The 16,867-nt window shown below is 49.7% G+C and overlaps 1 protein-coding gene across 5 annotated transcripts in view; it reads right to left on the bottom strand.

Moving 5' to 3' along the window:
• Positions 1-12,143, bottom strand: part of ZMYM3 (zinc finger MYM-type containing 3) — a 32,699-nt gene extending 20,556 nt beyond the window's left edge. For 2 of the 5 annotated variants that reach the window (XM_079962625.1, XM_079962629.1), the window contains exons 1-7: positions 11,967-12,142; positions 4,752-5,636; positions 3,385-3,428; positions 2,848-2,920; positions 1,819-2,110; positions 1,419-1,596; positions 18-230 (exon numbers count right to left, since the gene is read on the bottom strand). In XM_079962625.1, the coding sequence (XP_079818751.1) occupies positions 18-230; positions 1,419-1,596; positions 1,819-2,110; positions 2,848-2,920; positions 3,385-3,428; positions 4,752-5,625 (1,674 nt within the window). In that variant the 5' untranslated portion in view covers positions 5,626-5,636; positions 11,967-12,142. Of the gene's footprint in view, positions 1-17; positions 231-1,418; positions 1,597-1,818; positions 2,111-2,847; positions 2,921-3,384; positions 3,429-4,751; positions 5,637-10,971; positions 11,108-11,291; positions 11,471-11,923 lie in introns of those variants that run through there. The other 3 variants (XM_079962628.1, XM_079962626.1, XM_079962627.1) reach the window with 3 other exon arrangements.
• Between the last annotated feature and the right edge of the window lie 4,724 nt (positions 12,144-16,867).

Here is a 16,867-nt window from a genome sequence, read left to right as displayed (position 1 = left end):
CCTCCACCCATTCGCACCTTTTTGTAGCTGTTGAGGCAGGTGGTATTGCAGAAGCGCTTCTGCTGCCCCTCGTGGAAGAGGTACTCCAGTGGCAGGCCCTTGTTGTACAGGTAGAGGCCACAGTTGTCACAGCAGTTGGTTTTCAGACCCTTGGTGGCACGGAACTTGGTGAAGCAGGCGTCGCTGCAGATGCGGTGCACCACATTCCCATTGCTGACCTCGTGCTGGATCTGCAGGCAAAGCAGAACTGTGGGTCACCAGGGCTGGCATTAGCTTCCATCCCCAGAGAGCAGCGGTGCTCTACAGCCCCTATGTAATGGCTGGAGGTGGCTGGGCCCAGGTGCAAGGAAACAGCTGAACGTTTTGTGGGCAGGGGAGGCTGTACCTAGCAGCCAACCTTATAATATCCTGCACTGACATTCCACTTTGCACCGGGAATTGCGGCATCTTGGAAGACGTGCTGCTGAATTTTAGTTCTCTGTTCTCAGTGAGCTTGTCAGTCTGGACGAATCTCTAGTCTGGATACTAGTATATGATTGTTTTGGTACTTGAGAAACCTCTAATTAACAGATCTTCCTTCCCAAAAATCACATTTTTTTCTGGTTCAGAACATCCCCATATAATCTACTCCATTCTCCCTTTCCCCCCTGACATTGTTCTTCAGGAACAAAGTGAAGCAGGTTGTAAATGCTCGTGCAATCCATCACTCAATGGATCTGTTAAGGTCTCCAAGGGCCCATCTGCCCCATGGCTACCTTTCTGGAATCTGCCCAGTATACTTGTCTTTTCCCACACATCCACCAACATCACCTTACTTGATATACAAGTTACAGATATGAACAGGTCCTTATAGAGGTCCACACCACCTACTGGGACTCAGGACTCTCAAGGCAGCAGCCTTTCCCAGTCCTGCTCCCTGAAATGTAATACTACCAACAGGATTGGATCTGGGATTTTCTGCATGCGAAACATGCAGTAGTCCTCTGTGGCCTGTCCCTGAAGAACATCTGAAGAGCCAGGATGCTGGACCAGTCCAGCATCCTGTTCTCAGTGGCCCAACCAGAAGCCTCTCCTGGGAAGCCTGCAAGCAGAACATGAGGGCAACAGCAGCACTCTCCCCACCTGTGACTTCCAGCTACTGGCCTTCAGAGGTATAATGCCTCTGGCAGCAGAGGCAGAGCATAACCATTGTGACTTTGTCTAGAACTCTTTTTCAGGTCCAAGCTGCTGGCCATCACTGCCACTTGTGAAAGTTAATTCCATGGCTTAACCATGTGCTCAGCAAAGATCTGCACTCTTTTGTCTGTCCCTTGCACTCCTCAACTGGCCTCTTGCTTGCCTGGCAGCTTTCAACTACTCACATGGATTCCCATCTCCCCTCCACCTGCAATACTTTCTCAGACAGCCGACGCGCTCACCTCTCCAGCCTTGTAGCACACACTGCAACGGACAGTGTCTGAGGCTTCTGCCGACTGTGGTGTCGGTCTTTGCTGCTGGGCTTCGTACAGCGAGAGACACACAGAAGAGCAGAACTCGTGGAAAGAGCTGCCTGAGCCAATCTGAGCCACCACGGAGTCCTTGGCATTCCAGATCTCCCTAAGGGGCAGGAAGACACTGGTCAGACTAGGGCCTGGACTATCCCAGTAAGTGTGAGCAAGAGGTGACATGGGGACCCAAGAGCAACGAAAGCAGTAGGGAAGTAGCAAGAGGGCAAAGTGTACTTGCAGAGTTGCGGCCTGCCAAAGCAGAAGGGGCAGATTGGGAAAAGGGCACTTGGCTACAGCAAGAGGGAGGGTTGGTTGGTTTTGGGGCACCCACTTTTTGCAGAAGGTGCAGCACTTCCTGCTGAGAGGCCTCTTGGAGAAGGTGGTGAGGCAGGAGCTCGAGCAGAAGAGCTGGGGCAGCCCCTTGCGCTGGTAGGCAGTCTGGCCCTTCTGCAGTGGGGTCCTGCAGTTGGCGCAAGTCATCTTGGTGACGGTGGAACGGGCAGCTCGCTGGGCTGCCTGGTTGCGCAGGGACAGGCGCGTGGTGCGCCGGGTGCGGTGGGGAACGAAGTCCTCATCATTGGGGTCATCCACCATGGCATCTGAATCCTCATCCGAGACGGGGACTGTGGAGCACAAGAGAGAACAAGAGGTTGTTGGCTCTTGCTGGCCACTGCTGCACAGGAGGGGTCTAGAAACTGAGGGGGAAGAGCGGGAGAAGGGCAGATCCTGCCTGCACAGTTTCCACACACACAAAACAGACAACAAGGATTGTCAACTCCCACACTGGAGCAGGATCCTCCTTAACTGTGCAACTAGATCCATTACTAAGCCTTGCCTCCAAATCCTACAGAAGGCAGATTCTACCCTTTCTTTACATATCTGACTACATTTCCTATGTTTCGCTCTCCCATTTCACTGAAGAACTCAAGGCATTGCACATACTTCTTCCTCAACCCATTCTTTAACCCACACAACAACCCTGCAAAGTGGGCCATCCTAAGAGGTATTCAACGGCCCACTGAGCTCCAGGGCTGAGCAGGATTTGAACCCAGGAGTCTCCCCTCCAAACCTTTCTCTACCCACCACGCCAAAATGGCCTACTCTTCTGGGAGAAGGGCCTCTGTGGCAGAGTGCTCACTTTGAATGCAGAAAGCTCCAGTACGCCTAGTTTTAAAATATTCCGGGCAAGCAAGTGTTGATAAAGACCCTCTTCTGCCTGAACTCTGGAGAGCTGCTGCCCATTACAGTAGATAACAACAGGTTAGATGAAGAAAGTGTCTAACCTGGAATAACACAGCTTCTTATAATACGTAAAGCATATGTAAAGCATGGTCCTCTTACAGTCAAGGAGGTAACTTACTGCTCTCAGAGGAGTTCACTGTTTCAGGCCGAGACACTTCCGCCCTCCTGGCACGCTCGCTTCTCTTCTGCTCCTGGAACGAACCAAGGAACCATCTAAGCAGACAATGGCAAGCAGCCCAGGGAAACCCCCATCTCTGAAATTGTTTACTGAACACCTAAGAATGGCAGGTATGGTTGAGAGTAACCCCTGCCCACAGGTCCACAGTCTAAACTAACTTCCTGCAACCTGCTGCCATACAGATGTTGTTGACCAGGCCCAGAACATCACATTCCGAAACAACTGGAGGGCACCAGGTTGGGGGACACTGGTTTAGTGATGCACACCCACTCACAGAGGAGGAGGAGGAGGAGGAGGAGGAGGAAGGAAGCGTACAGTGCAAGAAACATTAAGCCTGAAATGAACAGAACATGTCAATAATTTCCCCCACGCCGAAAAAACAAAAAACTAGGGGATCAAGGAAAGTGTTAGGAGGGTCTTAGTGGAAAGACAAACACTCAACCGGGTGGCGGCTGCTTCAGCTGCCTCCTCCCTTACCTTCACAACTGGCTTCTCGCTCCCTTTTGCGCCAGGGTCTTCCCCTGCAAGAGAAACACAAGAGAGACCTCAAAGCTGTCTGTGAGGCTGCCAGTCTAGGTGGCTTTAGAAGAGGACTGGACAAATTCAGGGAGAACAGTGGTGCAGCAGTAAAACTGCTCGCACATCTGCAAAGCTAAGCAGGGTCCAGTATGGTTTCAAATTGGATGGGGGAACTGCATGTTGAGACTAGAAGTTGGACTAGACGACCCTTGAGATCCCTTCCAACTCTACCATTCTATGATTCTATTATCAATTAGTACTAGCTCTTATGGCTACTGTCAGAGGCATTATGCTTCTGAATGCCAGTTTCTGGGACTCGCAGGTGGGTAGAGCTCTTGTGCTCATAGCTAGCTTGCAGGCTTCCCATTAGAGCATCTGGTTGGCCACTCTGGGATCAATATGCTGGACTAGATGGGACATTGGCCTGATCTTCTTATGGTCTTACACTCTAACGAGGGTCAGGAATGGAACAAACTAATGCCTAAACATCACTGGGTTAAGATGCTGCTTGAAAGCTATCAATGAACCATCTGTGGGTGTGTGTGGCTGGTGAGAGGAAGAGAGAGTAGAAACACCTTTACAACTGGCGCAACATTCAGACAGCTGACCAAGCTCTCTAGCTCTGTCTGGGGAAGAAGCTGGGGAAGAAAGGAAAGGAGCCAGTGTGATGTAGAGGTCTGAGTGTTGGACTAAGACCTGAGAGACCAGGGTGCAAATCCCCACTCAGCAATGAAGCACGCTGGGTGACCTTGGAGTCAGTCACAGCCTCTCAGCCTAAACTACAATGGCAAGTTGTTGTGAGGATGAAATGAAGGAGGAGAGCAATGGAGAAAAGGTTGGATATAAATGTGAATTGTAATAGTATAATCTTGCAAGGAACAGGAGAATGGCCAGACATCTAATTTGTTGAAAATGATAAATAAAATATTAACATAACATAAAATAACATACACTCTAATTTGCTGCTTGCCGAGCAAAGTCAGAGCAGGGGCTATTTACAAAAGATGCAAAAGAATAAATAAAGGTACTAAATGAACATAATTTCATTAATTTAGATAAGCAAAGATTTATATACAGCAACAGCAAAATAGTCAACATTATATATAGTTGATTTTATTTACTCTTTTGCATCTCCTGATTGGCCAGGGATCACATTCTCTAGGTTTGGCTAGTTATAAACAGAAACAAATTGCAACAGCTTTTTACCCAAGAGAAGAACAGTGGGAGCAGCTCCTGGCACCCCACCCCACGCTTGGCCTCAGAGCAGAAGCAAAAGTGGGGCTGGGGCAATGCTCTAGGGAGAGCCCTCCTGCCTGCTTACCCACCTGGAGGTTGGAGCGATTGTTCAGCCTCTTGTGCTTTGGGCTCAGCTGGGTCCTTCTGGCTGACACTGCTGTCTTTCTCAGCCTCAGTCGGACCCTCTTTCATGGGCTCAGGAGCTGGAGCTGGAGTACTGTTGAGAACAGGCTCCTTCCCCTCATCTGTAGATGTCGCCACTTCCTCCTTCTGCACTGGAGCACTTTTCTTTGGGGCTTTCAATCGGGCTTTCTTAACTGGCCGCGGAATTTTCGGTGAGTTCTCGGAATATTCTGTTGGTTCTTGTGAGGAGGAAGTGCTGCTCATCTCCACCACGTCAGGCGACTTCACCACATGGCTGTCGGGAAGGGAGGCTGCACTCTCCTCTCCATCATCCTTTGTGCTTTTGAAGTCTACTTTCGATGCTGATGCTGATGCTTCCTTCCATGCTTCTGGCACAAGGGCTTCGGTTCCTGGCACAGGGGGATCCCTAGGTCCATCCTCCGGATCTGCAGAACCTCGTGTCTTGTACACGTTGTCCAGGTCCTCAGACTTATCCAGGTCCACCAGGTTGTCATTGTTGCTCAAGCTACTGAGAAGACTGGGCTTCTCTGTAACATCTAGAGCACCAGACTTGCTGAGGGTCAGACTGTTGGATTTGCTCAGATCAGACAATCCGGCTGTTTTCACCAAGCCCAGGTCCGGGTCTGCATCTGAAGTTGCTTGCTTAGGTGCTTCCCACTCCATCTCTTGGGGCTGCTGAGCTGAAGCCTGTGGGATGGAGGCTGTTTGGGACGCTAGCAGATCCTCTCCATACTCCATGTCTGCAGGAAGGTCTCCAATCAGTGGCTTATCAGGCAGCGACATTGGCCCCAAGGAGCCAGGAAATTCATTCGACTCCATTCAGAAAAAGGCTTAAAACAAGGAGGCAGAAAGTCGGAGATAACAGAATGTTAGCAAGTTTAAGCACATATGGGAATATAAGGGATGTAGCTCTTCTGAGCAGCTAACCGTGCGAGGCCTTGGAGATCAGCTGCCAGCAACAAGGAGCCAAACTGAATCAGACCCAAAAACTGGCTCAGAAGGGTGCCTCCCCTCGTGTACCAGAACTAACACAAACCAAAAATTTCTAACTTCAAATTCAACTGATTCATTCATGGCAAATACTGGGAATCCATTGGAAGTGGTCCAGAAGACAGAAGATATTTTAAGCATTGTGAGAAGTAGACACATAATCCTTAAAAACCCCCACACACCAACTTAGGCCTTTTCACACTCAGGGGAGCAATTCTGAACTAATCAGGGTTCAGAAAATTTATGTTCGCACAAAAGTTATTGGCTGGAGGAGATCTTAAAAAATAAGAAGGAATCAGGTGATGAGTTGGTATACTGTAATTTGAAATTGTGTCCCTGCCCTTACCCCACACCAACCCTGAAGTCTCAGTGAAGTGTCATGTTTTTCCACCAGCGCCTGTCACTTGCTACGTTTATTAAAAAGATCAACAGACAATACACATTCCAAGTACGCATGGTGCTCTCAGGATGATAGACACCATTAGGATCCAGTTAGCCTAGAATAGCCCCTTAGTGTTACCACCAGACAATTCTACACAGCTAAGCCAGGCAGAGAGGGGCCTTTGCAAAAGCTGTTCCTCCCAGACCGAATTCTTCTTAAGCTTTACAGCAACCCACGCCTGAGAAAGTCTTTTTTCACAGAAATCTGGGTTTGGTTTTTGGTGATCAGGAACACTGGACTTCTAATGACTGGGTCAAAAAAGAAGCAGCAGCTATCCAATTAAGCATTTTGATTGCTTGTTTCTAAATCCTGTTGCTACCTCTGAGGCACAGGAGAGACAAGGCTACAAATCCGAATATGTAAATCTGAAAAAGGCAAGGTAGCCACAGCCTCATGGAAGACTTCAGAGCTGGAGGTGAACCAATCAGCACCTGTGCTAGTGGGACTCAGGAAAAAATAATAAAGCCCAAATGCTTCTTTGGACAATTAACGAAGGCTCTTTAGCAAGCAAACATCTGCAAGAAATCAGAAGCTCCCACCTCTCCCATCGCCTTTCATTTAACCCTAGTTTCCTTTGAACAGCACTGTGGGTACATCAGCTATGAGCTAGAACAGGGGCAGGCAATATGGGACCCTCCAGGTGTTGTTGGATTCCAACTCCCTTCAGCCCCAGCCAGCATGACCAATGGTCAGAGATGATGGGGCAGCTGTCCAAAAATATGTTGGCTAAGCCCGGACTAGCAGGTATGCAAGTTCTATCCTGAGGGGACACTGAAAGCAACATGTTGGCAGTGACTATACTGAAGACCAACCTGCAATGGGCAGTTCCCCTATCTGTAAAACAGGTGCATTTTCCTTACAGAGGTCAAACAAGATTAATTTTAACAGGGAGAAATGTAAAGTATTGCACTTGAGCAAAAAAAAATGAGGGCACAAATACAAGATGGGTGACACCTGGCTTGAGAGCAGTACATGTGAAAAGGATCTAGGAGTCTTGGTTGACCACAAACTTAACATGAGCCAACAGTGTGACACGGCAGCTAAAAAAGCCAATGCAATTCTGGGCTGCATCAATAGGAGTATAGCATCTAGATCAAGGGAAGTAATAGTGCCACTGTATTCTGCTCTGGTCAGACCTCACCTGGAGTACTGTGTCCAGTTCTGGGCACCACAGTTCAAGAAGGACACTGACAAACTGGAACGTGTCCAGAGGAGGGCAACCAAAATGGTCAAAGGCCTGGAAATGATGCCTTATGAGGAACGGCTAAGGGAGCTGGGCATGTTTAGCCTGGAGAAGAGGAGGTTAAGGGGTGATATGATAGCCATGTTCAAATATATAAAAGGATGTCACATAGAGGAGGGAGAAAGGTTGTTTTCTGCTGCTCCAGAGAAGCGGACACGGAGCAATGGATCCAAACTACAAGAAAGAAGATTCCACCTAAACATTAGGAAGAACTTCCTGACAGTAAGAGCTGTTTGACAGTGGAATTTGCTGCCAAGGAGTGTGGTGGAGTCTCCTTCTTTGGAGGTCTTTAAGCAGAGGCTTGACAACCATATGTCAGGAGTGCTCTGATGGTGTTTCCTGCTTGGCAGGGGGTTGGACTCGATGGCCCTTGGGGTCTCTTCCAACTCTATGATTCTATGATTCTAGGTCGCCTGGGTTATCAATATATTTACATGTACTGAATCTACAGCAGACCTTATGAGCTTTCTCCAAGTGAAGATCTCTGTTTTGAGCAATTACAACACCAGCTATTCCTTAGTCTGGGAACAGGTGGACTATCTGAACCTGGGGAAGGCTCTGAAGTCCTAGACAGACAAACAACTTCCTGTGGATCTGCCTCCTGCTCAGTCAGTATACAACTCAAGTGGCCCCACTTAGCAATTCTCTGGGCTTGCTCACAGAGGCCCACCCTGGAAACCCAGCCACAAGCAAAAAGGAAAGCCACTTCTGAGACAACAAGCCAACAGCGTGTGCCAGGTGATGTTGAGGACACACAGGTTTGCAGGGCATCTATTTCCAGGAACAATCTGTGAAACACAAGCTATTTGTTGATCTAGGAAAAAAGCAAATGTCCCTTTTAGGAGGAAAGTAAAGAGGCTGGGAATGGTGGGAGATTGTAGCAAGAGAATTCCCCCCCCCCCTCTTTCTCTCAGTTAGGGGCCTCTCACACAAGGAGCACTAAGTGCATTGCAAGAATGGCTGATACACAGACACAAAAGGGACCCAAAGGTCACCTAGTCAGATTTTCTGAAACTCTGCATTCAGTGGTCTCAAGTCTTTTTAAACCTCCTAGGAACAAGATTCCATCCTTTGAGAAAATGTATGTCTCTTAATAATTGCTCTACACAAAGGTACACACACACACACACACACACACACACACACACAGTTTGCTCTATCCCCTGTCAGGAAGGGACCCACCACAGTCTTCTAGCCCACTCTATGGGCTTATAACACAAGTCTCTACTACTTCCCCCCATGGGGACATATAACAGCTTTTCCACACTTCTTATTTCTGCATACATCACAAGCAAAACCTCCTCTCCCTCTGTCTGCAACTCCTTTGGAACCTTTCCACGCCACAGTTTAATTCTCCAAATCAAGTAGAACAGCTAATATTACAAAAGTCCCATCCCAATACTGGAGCAGAGAATGGGTGTTAATGTACAGTTCTTGCCTTTCGTTAGCTTTGAACCCGCATCAGAATGCAGGGTGCAGAGGTTCCTTGGTCCAATCCAATCAACAGTCCAATTTAATATTCAGTCATTGGGACTCTGAATGCTGACATCAAGCCAGGTGCTGCCAATCATTTAGTTGGAGGGGCAGTGGGGAGGACAAAAGACCAAATGCAATAACCAAGCCACACATTCTACAGGTTTCCTATTTGGCTGGTGAACCTACACACAGAGCCAGGATTAAACCCAATGGGTTGGAAGCTGTAGAGAATCTGCACCAGAACAAGACCCCTGGGTTTTAGGGAAGCAACTCATCTTTTTAAGGTTTAGATTGCATCTTGGTCATAAGAACTCAAAATAACTGCTCTCCCTCAGACAGGCATCTCAGAGAAGTTCAAAGCAGCAGTATTTCAGTGGTACGATAAAAACAGCTAGCAGAGCCGAAGCCATTTGCTCTTTAATCTTCAACAATTTCATGTTGGATTCCTTCCTTGGTTACTCAAAACCTAAACATGTTGTCTACTGAAAAAAGCTCTTCCCAAGGATAAGGGCTGTGGGACATACACCTCCCACAAGCCTTGGTCACTCCTCAGCACAATCCAGCGTTTGATGTTAAACAAAACAAAAACTAGTCCAGTTCAAGCCATCACTCCCCCTTTCCTCTGCAAATATCTGCATGCTATTTGATGTCTTCCAAGCTCAAACCAAATCTGCCTTTCTGCAGACCAGCTCCCCTCCCTCCACAAGTACAACTTAGTCATGCTTGCCTTGTCCCAGCTCAGACCTCCAAGATTTCTCCCCCCCCCCGCCCCCCGCCCCCCGCCCCCCAAACCTTCTAAGCCATTCTTTCTCCTTCAGACTTGGTGCAGCTCAATCCAATTACTGCCTCTGTTTTCTACAAGTGCATACAGGATCTTTTCTCCTAGTACAGTCCAACACCCAAACCTGCAATCTATGGTCCTTTCCAGGTACCTTGGTTTAAGCCAATCAGCTACTATAGCTTGAACTGGTCCCAGTTCAGGGGTTTTGCTCCTCCCCTTCACAGCAAAGACATGAATATTCCCTAGTGTAAATACATCCCAGGGCAAACCACTATCCTGTCCTCTAAGTATCAGGTGAGATCTGACCAGGGTTTCCCCAATTTGAGCAATAGGCTAAGATAGGTGGGCCTACAATTGAGGTTGCCAACATGACTCCTCAGATATTTTTTGACTACAAGTCCCTAACCACTGGATATGCTGTCAGGGGCTCATGGAAGATGCAGTCAACAACATTTGGAGGGGCACAGATTCCCCAACGTTGGCTTAGAAAGGAAAAGGGGTACCCTGTGGCCTACAAAACTACCTCAAAGTCTACAATTCTCTGAACTGAGCTTGTAGCCCATCCCTGCTAACAGTAGAACTCTGCTTGCAAGGCGAGTACCTGCAGAATCCCTCATGATTATTATAACTATTTATTAAATTTGTGTACTGCCCTTCATCCAAAGATCACATAGCTTATCACAACATAAAATAAAAAATGACAACACAAAATGCACAATAAAATAAAGAAAACCAATACCCCTTCCAACAAACACATTTTAAAAGCCATAGATTGTTTAATTAGCCAAAAGCTTGGGAGAAGAGGAGCACTTTTGCCTGGCACCTAAAGATATGTAAGGAAGGTGCCAGGCGAGTTTTCCTGGGGGGAGCATTCCATAATCAGGGAGCCACCACACAAAAGGCCCGTTCTCGTGTCACTGCCGAATTTTGCACCAGCTGAAGTTTCCAACCCATCTTCAGAGGCAGCCTAACAAGCATAACACCGCTGCATTTCCCTGCACACTCTAGTGGCATGCCAAGCACATCTCGGCCTGCTGCTGCAACCTGATGGCCTTACCCACAAGTAAGCTCCTCTCCTTGAGCAAGTACCCGCAGAATCCCACCCTTTTGGTGCATCCCGGACCTGCCTTGTTGCACAGATCTTAGGCTACCCTCCCACCCACCCCTGGTGACACTTGGCCAGGATTGCCACCAGCTTCGACCACAACCTCCTCCTCTTTGCCCAGCAAGTACCTGCAGGATCCTGACCTCACCACTGCAGGCCTGGCCAATCCCAGGCCCGCCTCCTTTTAGAGCCCTCTTCCCTCGCTTTCCCTTCCCCGCCAAGGGCTCCAGGTGAGACTTGGCCTGGCTCCTTCCCTTGAACAGCAAGTACCTGCAGGATCCCACCCCGTGACGCGGCCCAATCGCTACAGGCCCCGCCCACCAGTGCGGGTTCGGGGCCCCCTAACCAAGCCAGGCCCCGCCCCTTGTCACGAGGTCCCGCGCCGCCGCCCCTCCCCCAGCCCACGATGGCCGCCCCCTCCCCCACGCCCCGCCCGGCGCCCCCTCACCTGCCGCAGCTTCCCCGACCCGAGCTTCGCCGCCGGCCTCCCCGAGCTCCCCTCCCTGTCTCTGCCCGCCAGCCCTGCCTTTAACTCGGAGCCCGCCCAAGGCTCGGGTGGCTGCTGCGGCCCCTTTAAATGGAGGCGCCGCTCGGAGCCCTCAGCGCGCCGCAGCCCGAGCGAGGGGGGGCGGTCCGGGGAGGCCTGCGATTGGCCGCGGCGCGAGCCAGGGCGGCGCCCCGATTGGCCGCCGGCGCTCGGGCCCCGCGCCCCGATTGGCCGCGCGGGGCTCCGGGCTCGCGAGACCGGCCCGGCGGCGCGCAAAACCCAGCGCGGAGTTACACGGCTGCCCGGAGCGGGGGGGCGAGATGGAAAACGCGGAACGGCAGAAACGCGGAGCGGCGCCGGGGGTTGGTGCGGGTTGGGGGTTCGGGGAGAAAAGGTACGGGAAGGGGTCCCTCCGGCCTCCCCTATCTCGAGCAACGACAACAAGCACAACGGTTACCTCCGAAATCCAAGGAGGGGTCGCGAGGAAAGAAATCGCCCCCTCCCCAAGCACCGCCACCCCCACCCCACCCCACAAGACACACGCACATGAAAGTGGGGCTGCCCCTGTTGAATCTCCTCTTCCTTCTTCCTACCCGCCGCATAAAACACCTCCGGGGTCCTCCGGCGCCCCCTCACCTCTTCTCCCGCAGGTTGCGCGGCTCCCCGCTCGCCACCAGCAGCCCCGCCGCAGCGTCTCCCGGGGAGGCGAGTGACGGAGAGAGCGAGCGCGCGTCCAGGGTGGGGCAGGCACGGGCACCGCCTCCGGGACGGACGGAGGGAGGGACGGGTGCTGGGGAGCCGGCGCCAGAGGACCCCTCCACCTTTATCCTCCCGCCCGCCTTAGGGAAGGGCCCGCCCCCTTGCAACGCCCCCCATCCGGACCCTATCTGTGAGCGCCCTCCGCTGGCGGTTCCTCTTATTTCCCCTCGTGGGGGTGGTCCCTGCCCCATGGTGGAACACTGCGGAGCCAGACGCCCACCCACCCACCCACCCAAAGGCACGATCCACGATCCCCAAGTTCACAATATTTCTCCCCTGCATAAATGCCCCCTCTAACAACCCCAGATGTGTAGGGGAGGGCGCACCTAGCAAGACCAGGTCCCCCTTTCCACGGAACAAAAAGACAGGAGCCCCAACTCCGCGTTATCCTTACCTCCTCCCCACGGGTGCCCCACGCGCATTCGGTCCGTGCCCCTTCGGAAAATGCTCTGCTTTGCGTATATTTTTGACACCCACTTCCCCCCACCTCACGGTCCTGAGAAATCCGGCCCCGCTTCACATACCAGGATAGAGACGTGCAAAAATATACACACAAAAAACCCACACCCCATTTCCTTCTCGGCCACAAAAGCCTCTCTCCCCTCAAAAGTCTCATCTCAATCCCATACCTCCTGCATCTGGGGTTTGTCTCTTATATCAATCGTATTCTGCCACCCACGACTCCCCCAAGGAATTGTCCACACACACTCCTTGAGATATGTTTTCCAGAAAATTGAGACTATTAATTCATTTATTTATGCATTTATTGTGCCCCACCTTTCCCTGCAAGGAGCTCTAAGCTCAGTGAAGGGAAAAAGTATTTGCTCCCCTGCTAAATTTGCCCCTTTGCCCTCTGACGATGAAATGACCTGTCCATAATTTTAATGGTAGGTTCATTGTAGCTGTGAGAGACGGAATAACAACAGGTAAAACCCCAGAAACCAGAAGACAAAAGTCAGAGGTTGATGTGCATTATAATGAGTCAAATAAGTATTTGATCCCTTTGCAAAAGGTGGTTTAGTACTTGTTGGCAAAACCCTGTCTCTCCCAGCTACGATAAACCTACCATTAAAATTATGGACTGGTCATAATTTCATAATTATGGACTGGTCATCAGAGGGCTAGCGGGCGAATTTAGCAGGGGATCAAATACTTTCCCCCCTCACTGTAGGTTGTGCATTTCCAGCCCAAACCAAACAAAGGCGTTGCATTTGAATTATGGGTGCAGGCAATGCAGCTGGTGGGGGCAAGAGCCAATTTTAGTGTCTGTGAAAATGCCCCTAGTCGTGTTTACAGTGAACACCCCTTAAGTTCTGAATTCCATTGCTCAACAAAGCCCTATAGATGCAAGGGGCACTCGTGTGGATCATTCACATCAGTTAAGTGGGAAAAGGACACGGCTGCTTCTCTGCCTTCTTAATTTTACACTGTAGGTCTCCCTTGTGGTGAGGTGGGTGTCCTTAATGCCATGGTAACTACCTCACTTGGTCAGGTCAGCTGAATATCCAGCCCTGACTGGTGTTGCCTGCTGTAGAGCACTGGCCTGCTAAGAAAGTGTGTGCCCCCACCCACAACAACACTGGGCAATTGCGAGGTAGGTGCAGGCACCTTCCTAGCACCAGCCATGCACCCACCCAGCAGGAGAGGAGTGAAGTGAACAATTAGGAAGGCTGCATACACACCACACATTTAAAGCACCTTTGCTCCCCCCCCCAAAAAAAACAATCCTAGGACCTGCAAGCAACCGTGCAAAGAGCTACAAAGCCCAGCAGCCTTGACAAACTACAGTTCCCAATATTCTTTGGGAGAAGCCGTACACTTTAAATGATAGCTGAAGCTATCTAAGGCTGTCTCACTGACATTATACCGTGGGACTTCTGGCTAGGAACTCCGACCCCCCCCCCCAAGCCCAGCCCCATCACTTTTCCAAGAGCAGGCACAACCCGTCAGGACAGTAGGAAAGGAAGCCACACGCAGCCCGTTGACCCTAGTTATACACAGGAATCTCTCTCTCTCTCTCTCTTTTTAAAAAAGGAGACTCGATTGAGGTCCTTTTCCTTGGGGAAGAACGGTAAAAGTGATGGATGCTCCCTGACATTCCTCATCAGTTTCTATTTGGCTGTGGTCATATACAAGAAGTGTGCAGCCATTTTCATGCTTGTCTAATACCTACAAGTATTACCGCTGGCTTTCCAATCTGCAGTTAAACCCACTGCCTATGTATTAATAATTTCACATAACAGCAATTGGTAACTTGTACGTGTATAAGCACTGGTTGTTCGTTTTGTATTTTCCCCCTCTCATTTAAGTAAGTAAGCGAGTAGTAAGTAAGTAAATTTTTATTTATACCCCGCACTCCCCGGCCAAGACCAGGCTCAGGGCAGCTAACATCAAGTATCAAATACATTAAAACACAATCAAACAATTGATTAAAAATTAGAATCAGGATAAAATTAAATGCCTGCCCACGAATTACAACCTTAGGGGTCGGGAACCTCAAGTATTCATCAGGGCCAGCTGTCCATGCTGATCCCACATGAGCTGATAAAAGGGCAAAGAGGTAACCTACAGGCCCAGACCGAAGGCCAGGCGGAACAGCTCTATCTTGCAGGCCCTGCAGAACGATGTCAAGTCCCGTAGGATCACACCACCTGAAATTCTGCAACCTAGCTGTACTTTGGAAGAGAGAGGTAGTAGTTGGAGTTTTGGTTCTAGGGCCTGGGAAAATTCGTTTTCAGATCTTTATTCTGCAATGAGTGACCTTGGGCCAGTCGCCTTATCTCAAACTAACCTAAGTCACAGCATTGTTGTGAGAGTAAAAGTGGGGAGGGCAGGGGGGGAGAGAACTATGGTGCCACATTAAGCTTCTTACACAAAAGACAGGATATAATTGCAAATTTTTAATACCCCTTCTTTTTTTGTTCGTTCTAAAGCTGCTGTCTGTTCAATGCCAATATAGGGCCCTGTTGTAATTACTGTAATGTATATTTTCAAGATGGAGAAAATTGCATTGCCTTACTGTCTTCCCAACAGATGCTTTTTTCTTCCAGTGACCCTTACTTTAAGACCCAGCCAAACTTTCTACAGCCATTGATCTATTTAGCTCAGTATTGTCAAAACTGACTGACAGGGACGTTTCCCATCTTACTCGGAGATGCCAAGGATTAAATATGGGACCTTCCGCATGCAAAGCAGATCTTCTGCCACTGAGCTGTGGCTCATGATATGCCTCTGATCGTTTCTGGTGTCCTCACAATGCTTTCAACCTTCTTTGCAGAAGGGAATGGGTGAGTCCATCCTGGAAACTTAATCTGCGATTAAACTGTTATTTTACTTTATTTTATTATTACACTTATATATCTCACTTTTTCTCAAGGTGGCATATACACATCTCCCCCAGCCTATTTTACCTTTACAACAACCCTGTGAGGTAGGTTAGGCTGAGGGATACTGACTGGCCCAAGGTCATCCAGTGGGTTTCGTGGCTGAGTGGGGATTTGAACCCTGGCCTCCCAGGTTCTAGTCCCGCACTCTAACCACTGCACCACACCGCTGCATATTTGCATTGACACCAACAGGGGTCAGCTAACTTTTTCAGCGGGGGGCCGGTCCACTGTCCCTCAGACCTTGTGGGGGGGCAGACTATATTTTTTGGGGGGTGGGAGAACGAATTCCTATGCCCCACAAATAACCCAGAGGTGCATTTTAAATAAAAGGGCACATTATACTCATGTAAAAACATGCTGATTTCCAGACCGTCCACGGGCCGGATTGAGAAGGCGATTGGGCCATATCCGGCCCCTGGGCCTTAGTTTGCCTACCCATGAACTAGATGAAAGCATCGGTAGCGCAGCAAAAGTCTGCAATCCTATACACACTAGGATTAAGCCCCCTTGGACTTGCTTCTGTTGCCTGTTGGCAACAGACTTTGCCAACCTGCTGCCCTCCAGAGGTTTTGGACCAGAAGTGGCTGGGACTAGGAGGAGTTATCATCCAAAACATGTGGAGGGCACCATGTTAGGGGAGACTCTTGCAACACTTTGGGCAAAAGATGCCCGCATTCCAGGGGGTTGGACTGGATGACCCCCGTGGTCCCTTCCAACTCTACAATTCTGTGATTCTATGCCACTACTATCTCAGCAGTTCATATGTAATACGGGGTTGTTTGTAAGGCCTTCTGAGGTAAGGTATGCAACCATCTTACTTGTACCATAGACCTGGGCTGCGCAGGAGTTTGGCTTTCACTTTTGACAGATTTCTTTCAATCACTGCTGCTTTGGTTGTTTTCAACCTGTGCTGCTTACTCGACATATGAGGCAAAAGCCAAATATGCTTCCTTCTGCAACAGCTTGCTTGACTGATAAGTCTTCTCCCACAATTCACAATTGCCTGTCAAGGCTGGGTGTCTTAAGAGGCACCCTCAGCTTATTGGGAGGGGCCCCCGGGGTTGGAGCGCAAACATGAGCAGGTCCCACAAGGCCTCGCTAGCACCCCATATGCATAGAAATTGGATGCAATATGCTTTTGCAATGTGCAGCTGATAAATAATGTGCATCGGTTGCTCAGCAGATGTAAGTACCAAAAGGATTTATTGCAAGTTCAGAGTTCAAAACCCACCTCTCTGCAGCTTGCTATCTGCCCCATTTTTTTTACAGCTCTTGGTGCTTGCTGCTCTGTTCCGTTCTCATGAGAATCAGGTACCTTAAGAGAGCACTCTGCAGGGGCCCTGCTGGACATCCCTGTATGACTCTTTGGGCAGACTGACTGGCATTCACGGA

This window comes from Podarcis cretensis, assembly GCF_951804945.1.
Source record: "Podarcis cretensis genome assembly, chromosome: Z".
Classification (NCBI taxonomy): domain Eukaryota; kingdom Metazoa; phylum Chordata; class Lepidosauria; order Squamata; family Lacertidae; genus Podarcis; species Podarcis cretensis.
Note: the sequence above shows the minus strand (reverse complement) of the source record. Positions and strands in the feature narration are given on the sequence as shown.